At 43.2% G+C, this 10,886-nt stretch overlaps 1 protein-coding gene across 5 annotated transcripts; it reads left to right on the forward strand.

Annotated features, from left to right (window-relative positions):
* Positions 1-2,513: 2,513 nt before the first annotated feature.
* SYS1 (SYS1 golgi trafficking protein) lies at positions 2,514-10,886 on the forward strand. Of its 5 annotated transcripts, none has more exons than XM_072996940.2 (5): positions 2,517-2,655; positions 4,531-4,631; positions 5,177-5,446; positions 7,296-7,363; positions 9,337-10,886. In XM_072996940.2, exons 3-5 carry the CDS (start codon positions 5,285-5,287, stop codon positions 9,575-9,577), a joined length of 471 nt encoding a protein of 156 aa, XP_072853041.1. In that variant the 5' UTR covers positions 2,517-2,655; positions 4,531-4,631; positions 5,177-5,284; the 3' UTR covers positions 9,578-10,886. The 5 variants fall into 5 exon arrangements, 4 of the variants coding, with proteins under 4 accessions (XP_020644904.1, XP_072853041.1, XP_072853040.1 ...); XM_072996939.2 differs by having other exon boundaries at positions 2,534-2,725; XR_012086171.2 differs by lacking the exon at positions 4,531-4,631 and adding an exon at positions 7,604-7,698 and having other exon boundaries at positions 2,554-2,725.

Genomic DNA, 10,886 nt, shown 5'->3' on the forward strand with positions numbered 1-10,886 from the left:
ATATCATTGCATGTGTGAAATGCAACAATACACCACTGTCTCTTAGACCTGGCATGAATGTTCTACTGTAGACCTTTGGTCTAGACAGGTGGGATAGAACCCATCCTGACTGTATGAAGTTACTATCTGCCCTCCAGATGCATTGGCCTCCAGATCCTGTTTGGTACAGAACTGATATACAGACCATCTGTTGGGGAGAAGATGTAACATGGATAGTTTATACTGTATACTTTTATTAGCTTTGCTCCTTATCATTTGGTGGAATTTTTATTGAGAACATTCTATATGGTTTCAATGTAACTACTTAGACATGCATTTTTAGATCAAAACATCGTGTATAAAAATAATTCAGTGAAGAAATAGGAAGAAGAACATGGTTAATAAAAAGGATCAAAAGCTCTGTTTTAGGGCCTTGGAAATGAAAGAAGCCATACAATGGCAGAAAACAAGACCAGTGTGCTAGGTTGTTGTTGTTTAGTCGTTTAGTTGTGTCCAACTCTTGGTGACCCCATGGACCAGAGCACGCCAGGCCTTGCTGTCTTCGTGTGCTAGGTAGTGAAATTTTAATATTTCCTTCAAACTAAGTCACAGGTACAGTATAGGTAATTCTACTGACAAGATTCTGCTTATTTTAATTACTTTCATTCTGTATTCGCCCTGTCTCCTAACACCCTTCTTTATATCCAATAGTGCTCAGAATCTTTTATGCCAAGACTGATTGGTGTTCATTCCAGAATATACTGCCAGTAAAAAATTGTCAGCCCTGGTTGATATACAGCCAGGGACCCTTTCTGCCCACATGAATGGGAAGCTGCTACACATACCAGGGAGAAAGGGGACAGGAAGAAGCCGGTTTCATTCTCTCCTCTCTCAAAGTACTGTAGTAGAATTCCAGGACCATATACGGAGAAGATTGCCAGCCCAGCAACTTTCCAGCCCCTGAGATATCAGGGCCAAAATCAGAGACCAGAGGTTGGGCCTCTGTCATGTCACAAGGGATGGGTCCTTGTGTAACAACTGCAAAACTAAAGGTGTGTATGTGAAAAGAAAAACCATGGGATTCCTTGCAATAGCCCTGTCTCAGCTAGGGGCAAAAGGGAGATGGGTGTCCAAGCAAGCAAAGCCACAACGCCCAATAAATTCTAACGTTTTCCTTTTCCCCACTTGTCCGCAATCCCATCTCGAGGTCCAGGGAAACACGATTATTTGCTTGACTTTCCAACCAACCCTAAGATCTCACTTTTTGTGTTGTAGTTTTGTTAGTCTGTGCAAGCATATCAGGCAAAAGCTACACGTTTTTGTCTTGTTTTGTTTCTCTGGATTTTGCCTGATATTCTTCTTGTGCATTTTTAAAGACCCATCCACATAGCTGGGACAGCACACTTCTGACTAAACAAACACAGGACTGGGTTGTAAAGCACGGAAATTTGCCATGCAATCATACTAAAAACAAATGCACACACACACCCAAAACCACGCCCACTTTAAACACACCTCCTGCTTTTACCACTCCGTCCTGATTATCTGCAACGGAGTGCCCAACCCACCAGCAAGGAGGGCACTAAGCGTCTTATCTGTAATACAACCCACCCGTTTGCTTAATGACACCTTATTCCTCGTCCCATTTCTAGCCGGTGATGTAAGAAAGGCACCGGAAATGCTTAAGAGTGACTCATCTCATATTAGTCACGGGAAAACCCGCCGGTGGATCGTGCTGTGTCGTTCATGTGCCATCACATCAACTTGCAGGAACAAGGATTGAGCCCGTTTTCCCGCATCTTTAATCCCAAAGCTTTCCCCAAGCATTGTTCTCCACAAGCGCAGCGCGGCGCGTGGTTTCCCCTCGCTTGGTCTCACCTACTTTGCACCAGAAATTAAATGAAAGCCAAGGCACGAAATGGCTTGTCAGGCAAAATATAAGCCAGGACTCCAGTGGCGGGTGATTTAAATGTCTCGCTTTATGGCGAGGAAAGAGAGCACCTGGAGACCAACCTGCCGAGGTACTGCAGGAAACCCAGTATGTGCTCTTAGTCAGCACCATTGAGTTCAGTGACATGGGTCCCCCGGATAAGCGTGTTTGGGATGCACTTGCCCCATACATGTTATCTCTAGGGCGTACTTTATGGGGTCGCCATAAGTCGGGCCCGACACGTCGACCTAGGACAACAATATCACGGGGGGGGGGCGGAGCCGTCAAGTCGCTTCCACTTTATGGCCACCTTGCGAGCTGAGGACTTTCGGAAGGCCCAGTCTTGGTCTCGAAGACTGAGGGCCTAGGGGCCCTTCACTGAAGCCCATCCACCCCGCCTTAGCGCTTCCTCTTCCCTAAAGCTCTTCGACTTTTCCTACCCAGACTAAGTTTCCCTCTAGTCTAGCAGTCTGTAGACACCATAGAGGCCTTGTTCGGAAGCTGACGTCATTTCCCTTCCCTTTGCCCGCGTCCTTCTAGGCGCGCGGAGATTTCTCTGTGGCGGTTTGCCGCGGGCGATGTGGTCTCTCTCTAGGCGGCTGGAGGTTCGCGGGCTTTGTGGTCGGCCGAAAGGAGTCAGCTGCGAAGACGGGGCCTGGCCGTGAATGAGGAGAGTTTGGATCCAGGCGCTTGCCGTGGGGCTGGCGGTCGAAAAGGAGGGACCTATAAGCTGGGCGAGGACGAAGGTAAAAAGGGAGGAAAGCTGGAAGAAGGGAGCAGGCCGGTGTGAAGAATGGGATTTGGATCTTGGCGTCGGTGGGTGTGCTTCTGTTTATGTTTTTCCCCCCCATAATTATAATTAAGGCAGAGGGACCGCCGGTGTTTCCAGGGCGGCTGGTTCCTTTCGGTTCTTACACACCGACCCGGTATTGCTCTTCTCTTTCTTAAAGGACAGGCAGGCAACCGACAGGGAGGGACAATGCTAGCATCCTAATGGAGCGGTGGGGGAAACCCTTGAGTTTCGTTATTTTATTTTTATTTTTTTAATCGTCTTTAAGGCACGAGGGAAGCTCTTGTCAGAAAAGCTGGTCCTCCTGCGATTGATGCTCAATAAGTGTCTTAATAGCGCCCTTTGAAGGCGAGGGCTGGCCTTGGTCTCGATTTGGGTAGACTCGTTGACTTGGGTGGCGTTTACTATTTTTTTGGGGGGGGAGGAATTGACTTGGTAGGTGTGTTTTCCAGTCAAAGCTAGCAGTAGGATAATCTCTAAGGTTCCTAATCTGTGCCCTGCAGTTTCGGGTGGTTGGATACAGTAACTTGAGTCTGTAGGGCAGCATTTCCTGTCAAAATTGGCTTTTTGAGGTTTTCCGACGCAGTTGTCCCTCTGAGGGGAGCGATTTCCTCAGACATGAAATCACTGTATGATTATAGTAGTGAGGGTTCTCAGCTCTCAGAAAAACCTGGCAAGGCTGACTTTGGTCTTCTTTTTAACTTCGTAGTGTTTTTCTTTCCACCCTATGACAAGGAGTCAAAGTGGGGTTAAAAGCTGTGACAGCATGTTTTGAAGTTCCTATGGCCTGGGGTTCTTAAATAAGAAGCTACTCCACGGGGACATTTTTACAAGGTAGTTGGAAGGATGAGCACGATAAAGTTTTTGTGAAATTGACAAGCTGACTCAACAACCCAACCTGTGTCTGCTAAGATCTAAGTCTGATTGAATCTAGTGAGACTTGATACCAGATAATTGTGCATAGGACTGAAGTCCTAGACCAGCCCTGTGTATAATTTATAATATATAATTCTTTGTTGTCAAGTCGGTTTTGGCTTATGGTGACCCCTTTCAAGGTTTCCTGGGTAAAGAGTACTCAGAAGTGGTTTACTATTCCCTTCTTCTGAGGGCACCATGGGACTGTGCAGCTCACCTAAGATCACCCTGTTTCCCAAAAAATAAGACCTGACCTGAAAAATAAGACCTAGTATGATTTTTCAGGATGCTTGTAATATAAGCCCTACCCCCCCCAAAAAAATAAGCCCCAGTGAAGTGAAACCCCACCCTCCACCATTGCACAGCATTATGCAGCAAACAGAAGTTGACATGACTGAATTTGAACAAATGTAGATTGTTGTACATGAAAAAAAATAAAACATCCCCTGAAAATAAGCCATGATGTGTTTTTGGAGCAAAAATTAATATAAGACCCTGTCTTATTTTGGGGGAAACACAGTACATAGCCTGGCTCTGTTCAGGAGGTACAGCAGGGAATCAGATCCCCAGCTCTGTGGTCAGATACCTTAACTCACTGAACTATCCAGCCAGCTCATGTATAATTTACCTCAAATTATACATAATCTTTACTAAGCGCTGTGATACCTCTGAATAAACCTGCATAGGACTGGTGTGGGAAAGTCGGAGTAGATTCACAGCTCAGTTCCATGCATATGTATGCAGAAGTAATACTTATTGAGTTCAGTTGGATGTACTATTCTTAAGTACCCAGGTATAGCATTGCAGGTCACCTATTCCTAAATTAGATTTCCCCCATAGTAACAATTTACATACTATCTAGGAACAAGGATGGAGAGTAAATCACTTATTTCTGCCTTTTTGGTTGTCCTATAAGGAAATGACCACAGTGTGGATTTTGGAAATTGATTGATAATAGTTACAGTAACTAAGTGGAAGAATCTCCGTCTTCGGAAGTAATAGACTTCTAAGTACCAGGTACTATCAACAAACTGAAGATTATTACTCTTTCTTTGTCATGCCCTATTTGTATACATTTGTACAGCCAGTACAACTGGAGACCTATTGCTGTGATTGACATTATTAAGATCCAGAAAGACTCTTATTTTGGGCAGAGTTTGTGTTTTGGTCTTAAAAGTGAGATCTCACTAAAATATTTTTACTAGATTTAATGTATCTGTTTTGCTTATGTTAAACATATTCTTAATTCCCCCAAGTCTCTGTGCTTGGTTACCTTAAAACTATTTTTAAAAAGAAACGAATGCCTTGTAATGGCTATCTCGCTGGTGTTAGCTTGCAGAGGTTCACTATATGTACTTACTGTGTTATTGCTGCCAATTTTTTTCTGTGTAACAGGCAATCAAGCCTGGGATACTTCACTTTGAGATACCATACAAATGGGCAGTCAGTGTTGGGAATGCCAAAGCATGGCAGTGCTGCCCTAGTATTTTGGAAGAGGGGAAGATTGGATGCCCCTGTTATAAACTGTGCTTGGAATGATGCATTTCCCCTTTCCCTTTCAGGTGCTGAGGGAATGGCTTTGAATGCTTAGTAGGCCCTGACATGTGCATTTGAGGCTTTAAGATCTCGCTGGATTGTGCCTAGTGGGCCAGCAGGCTCCTGCATCAGGGATGGCTCCACAGTTCCGCAGTTATGTCTGGGACCCTGCTCTTATCATCTCCCAGATTGTACTCATGCAGGCAGTTTACTACAGCTCACTGGGACTTTGGATGGCCTTGGTGGACAGCCTGGTTCAAAACACTCCTTCCCTTGACCAGGTTTTTAGCTATGAGGTAAGAAATTCTTTTTTGGCAGAGGCAAGGGGCGGGGAATTCTCATTCCTGAAGTGGAGACATAGGAAATATTCATAGTAAGCATTGCAGACTGACAGGATTACTACAATTAATTACCTTGAACATCCAGGAGAAATCCTTCAAGCTTGTGTTTAAAAATATAGCCCGATACTAGATTCTTTTCCTGCTCCTTACAGAGAGGAAAAAGAACAAAAGGCTAAAGTAAAAATGCAGTTCAAGATGGAACAAAAATGTTGGAAAGAAATCACCAACAAAGACAGGTCTCTTCTTTTCCATACCTGAGATCAGGTTTGTACATTGGGGTTTGGCAGAAGTTGAATCAGGCTGTACTCTTCGATTTCTGGATGATTGGGAGCAATAGATTCACAAGAGTTTCTAGTTTCTAGTTTTCAGCAATAGATACAGTGGAACTATCTCTCTCTTCTGTCCACCCCCCCCTTAAGTTGCTGAAAAGAATTATTGAGAAAAAAGGTGGATTTTTGAGTAAGTGAAATTGTGAAACTGGTACTAGTAGTGATTAAAAATTCCCACATACAAGTGGGCCCCAGAGACACTCTTTGTATAGGCCTACCTGCTTGAGCCATCTCCACCTGGTGGATCTCAGGACATTAATAAAAACCAAAATAGATCTTGGAAGTCTGAACTTTATCTATCCCTCTTGTAGATCACTTGTAGAAAGGAAAGTAATGTGTACGTAACTCTTGAGGGAAGTATCAGTGGAGAAGCACAGAAAAGGAATTTCTCACATGATGTTTCTTTCTTTCTCATCTCCCCCTTCCTCCTCTTGCTGTCCTTAAGCTTTGTTTCCTCCACACATGGGCCTCTCCTCTGTCTGAGAAAAGAAGATTCTGCTTCTAATTATACAAATCACTGCCTGGGTTATATGTGCATTAAAACAACTTTCCCCATTTATTCAAATATTGTCCATTGCAGAGAAGACATGCTTTGTAGAGCTTTTGCTAGCTCATGCATTGTACAGCTTTGTAATAATCGAACATAAAGTTATCACCACACATTTTCTCCCCACCTAAATTTATGCTACAGATCCTGAGAGCTATTGTTCAGAAAAGTGACTATTCTGGAAATATTTGTATGTAACCAGCCATTTTGCTGTTTTCCAATGTCAGCAAGCAGAGCAGACTAGCTTAAGAGTTCAATGTTCACACCTATCTGATCTCAGTGTTTTGCATGGAAGAGTGATTCATGCTAGTCTGGATTGCTGTGACAGCTGTCGTGTTTTGCTAGAGTATTACAGTGTTGAGAAACCACAGTTAATGTGGTCTGGCAGGGAACTATGAGGGCATTAATACCTTCGCTCCCTTGAATCAGCATAATTGGTGTTTGAGGTTCATGTGAAAGTTACTGATCTTGGCTACAACCCATACATGCAGAGCTTTAACCACTGATGTGTAATTCAGATTATTCGTTTTAGGAGTTAGGCCAAGAAAATATCTGTCTTTCCATTGTGTGTAATACCATGAATGTTCAGAGAGGAACAAGAAGCCACCAAAACAAAAGCTAGGAGATTCTGCCCTGCAGAAAGTTGAGTTCAGGTCTTCCTCTAAGGAACCAAATTCAATCTGGGCACAACTTTCCCTTTTACACAGGTGTGAGTTTATTTAATTAAGAACTGCCAGATTCCTAAGTTTTCCACTTAATACAAATCTGTCTTTTAGAAGAAGAATCGGCTTTTCTGTCCTTAAGCTAAAAAAACACATTATTTTGACTGTACCACAAATGGAAATTGTAGGAAGGGGAAGAGTGAAATATAGCTTGAACTAATTTCCAGTTTAACCCAGTCACTGTTTGTCTTTGCAACCTCATTTAGGTTTTAGGATTCTCCACCCCACCTGGGAGGCTTGCCATGATGGCTTTTATCCTGAATGCTCTTACTTGGTAAGTCAATATTTGCATGTCCATCTCTGATGCTCCTAAGAACAAACAGCTTTTACAGGTATGAAGTTACAAATTATACTGGTGATGAACTCGTGTTTGTGAAAAACAGAGGCATACAGATGCTCCGTTCCATTAAAATGTGCTGAGCTGAAGAACATTGTGATGAAGCGGCTGATAGTGACTCGCTAAGCCCCCTCAAAGTCTCTGGTTGCAGCTGGTTGAATTGTTCATTTTCTACAGAGGGGAAGAGTATAGAGAAGAGTTCAGGGAAGGAAGGCTTAAAGGAGGAGCGTTAAACAACTACCTGAGTACCCTGCTGCTGACACTTGGAGCCTGTGAGTGTACCTATTTCCAGTTCTTTTCCCTTCACAACTGTCCAAACAGAGAGGTTTATAGCTGTGAAGCAACCAGAAGAGGTATGATTGCCAAGCATAGTTTCAAAAATATCCATCTACTAATATTCCGAAGAGCCTGAAATGGTGCAAGTGTAAAGGAAAAGAACATAGAGCTCTAGTGTTGGCATTCCAGGGTTTATTTTTCCTTTGCTTTATTAAAAATGTTAACACCTTGGATGTGTTAAAAACTTAATTAAGATGTCCTGGCATAAAATTAGGGTACAGCATATAGTGGTGCCCCGCAAGATGATGTTAATCTGTTCCATTGAAATCGCTGTTTAGCGAAAACATTGTCTTGCGAAAAGTGTTTCCCCATTGGAATGCATTGAAATCCATTTAATGCGTTCCAATGGGGAAAATAGTCGTCGTTGTGCGAAGATCACCCATAGGGAAGCCATTTTGCGAAGCCGCCAACCAGCTGTTAAAATTGTCGTTGTAACAGCCACCCTAACACTTCACAGAGTGGTTGCTACTTCACTTTAAAATTCTGCTGCCACCAACTTATCCTTAAAAATCAAGCGAAGGACAAGTGTAACTTTGAAAAACAAAAACTGGTTTATTGATTACAAAAATAAGAATGGTAAATCACAGGTAAAGAATCAATAAGTCAATCACTGTAAATAAATCACTGGCTCTCACAGACTATTTCACACTGACAGGCTCTCTCACTCACTATAACTAACAATCACTTAAAACCCTCAGCACAAGCTCTCATCTCCAATCAGTCTGTCCTCACACACTCTTCACCCCCCTTTTTATACCAGCTCATCCCCTTCAGTTCCACCCTCTGTCACACCATTGGCTGATGATTCACTGCCCAGCTGTGACGAACAGGTGAGGGCAGGGCTGAACGTTACAGTCGTCTTGCGAAGCATCGGTCCCAGAAAAAGAATCGTCTTGCGAAGCACGGACCGAAACATCGTACAGTGGTGCCTCGCATAGCGATCGCTCCATTGAGCGACGAAATCGCTTAGCGACAGAGTTTTTGCGATCGCAAAAGCGATCACTTTGCGATGGTCCCTATGGGGTTTTTTCTCTTTGCGATGATTGTGGGGAAGCGATCAGGGCAAAGCAACCCTTTTTTAACAGCTGATCGGCGGTTTCAAAATGGTCGCCGGGAAAACAAAATGGCCGCCCGCTGTTTTTCCTCGCTTGAGAGGCAGCGAAAATGGTGGCGCTATGGAGGATTTTCGCTTAAAGGTGAGATTTTAAGCCCATAGCAACGCATTAATCACGTTTTAATGCGTTTCTGTGGGCTTTTTAATTTCGTTTAGCAATGTTTTCACTTAGCAACGTTTTTTCCGGAACGGATTAACGTCGCTAAGCGAGGCACCACTGTATAGTGAAAATCGCCCATAGAAAACACTATTTTGCAAAGCACAATGGCGATCGCAAAACCTCCTCATCATGTGGATTCGTCGTTTTGCAGGGTAATCGTCTTGCAAGGTACCACTGTATATGGAATTTTGGTGGAAAATCAACTTCGGATAGCTCATTTTTTATTACCAAGTTACTCTCTCCCTGAATGGTACACTTTCCAATAAAATAATGTGGGTTGTTTTTTCATTTTCCTTGCAGTGCCATAGGTTTGCTGTATTTCATTCGAAGAGGGAAGCAGTGCTTGGATTTCACAGTCACTGTTCACTTTTTCCATCTGTTGGGCTGCTGGATTTACAACGCACACTTTCCAACTGCTTTAACATGGTGGCTAGTACACATTGTCTGCACAGCCCTCATGGCAGTGATCGGGGAGTACCTCTGCATGCGAACAGAACTGAAGGAAATCCCATTAAACTCAGCCCCAAAATCCAACGTATAGACTGTCAGAGGTATGGTCTCTCCTTCTGAACTTCAGCATCTTGGTGCTAGTATCATAAACGATGATGCGGAGAAAAACCCTCTTGCAAACGCTGTCTGGACAGTTGAGGTCCATGGGCACATGCTGAACAAAGCGCATTCTGATGTGGCACCTCTTACTACTCATGCAGGCACATCTGTTCCTAGAGTGACGCAGGCCAGATGTAGTGCTGAACAGCAAAACGTAAACGTGTGCAGAAAATATACTGTTTTTGTGATGTGATCTGTGGGTTGTGATGGTCAGAGCTGTCTACTGTATCACAAGCTCCAGCTGGATGAGGAGCAGTACACAATGCAGAAGTCACTTTTTCCCTGTGCCCCAGGCTTTCGTTACCTTCCAACAGTCTTCTGAATATAAAATCAGCAACCTAGAAGGATATAATACTGTATTTCTCACTTGGCTGCTGCCATCCAAGAAGGCTTGGATAAGGGTGAGGAAGAAAGCTTCCATATTTGTAGGACTGAAGGAACATCTTCATAAAGTAATAAAGTCTGTAGCTTTCTACAGGAGTGTTAAAGCTTAGGGATCAGGCAGGGTGACATTATTTAAGCGGCTAATGGTTCAGTGGAGAGGAAAGCCTATGGTGAGACAGGAATGCAATTCAGGAAGTCAGATGGTCGAAACTTTCCACCTCTCAGCTCCATTAAGGTAAATAGCACACATAGCAAGTCAGCCAACCAGCTGTGAATGTGGTTCACTATGTCTGGTATGAAGGGCTAGCTGTTCCTGATGACAGAGGCTGATTTGTACTCTGGAAATGCTCCGGATGAGCTTTTTCTATATTACAATGAATGTATCGCCATGAAGATTCAGGCCTTTTCTCCATTCACAGGTTCTAATATTCATAACCAAGGACATGTTCTTCATTGCAGGATGCTGTGCAGGACATTTTTTTTAAAAGAGGAAACTGTTGACAATAATAATAGACTGTTTCTTGACTATGAGCAGGCTTTAAGAGAAACTTCATCCAGTTTCAGTTGCCACCTATGAATAGCAGCCTGAATAGGGCTGTCTCTTGCACAGCTGCAATTTCCTCCTTTTTTGAAGGGGGTTATTCAGGGAGGATTAATCTGTAACATCCAGCTGTAGCTATTTTTAAACAATAATGACCTTTTATTTCCTTTCTGACCTGCCACTGAGCTTTCTTTTGTACGCAAATATTTGTGAATGCTGTCAGTTTGTATAAGTTATCTTGGTAAGTGAATGCTTGGTTTGTAACAATTAGAGAGATAATTTTGCAAAATAGAACTTGATAAACTGTATCTCATAA

Source organism: Pogona vitticeps, chromosome 4 (genome assembly GCF_051106095.1).
Source record: "Pogona vitticeps strain Pit_001003342236 chromosome 4, PviZW2.1, whole genome shotgun sequence".
NCBI classification, from domain to species: domain Eukaryota; kingdom Metazoa; phylum Chordata; class Lepidosauria; order Squamata; family Agamidae; genus Pogona; species Pogona vitticeps.

Coding starts and splice junctions, on each gene's coding strand:
- SYS1 (XM_020789245.3), top strand. CDS start 5,285: ATGGCTCCACAGTTCCGCAGTTATGTCTGGGACCCTGCTCTTATCATC. Junction 5,447..7,295: donor ACCAGGTTTTTAGCTATGAG/GTAAGAAATTCT, acceptor AACCTCATTTAG/GTTTTAGGATTCTCCACCCC. Junction 7,364..9,336: donor ATCCTGAATGCTCTTACTTG/GTAAGTCAATAT, acceptor TTTTCCTTGCAG/TGCCATAGGTTTGCTGTATT.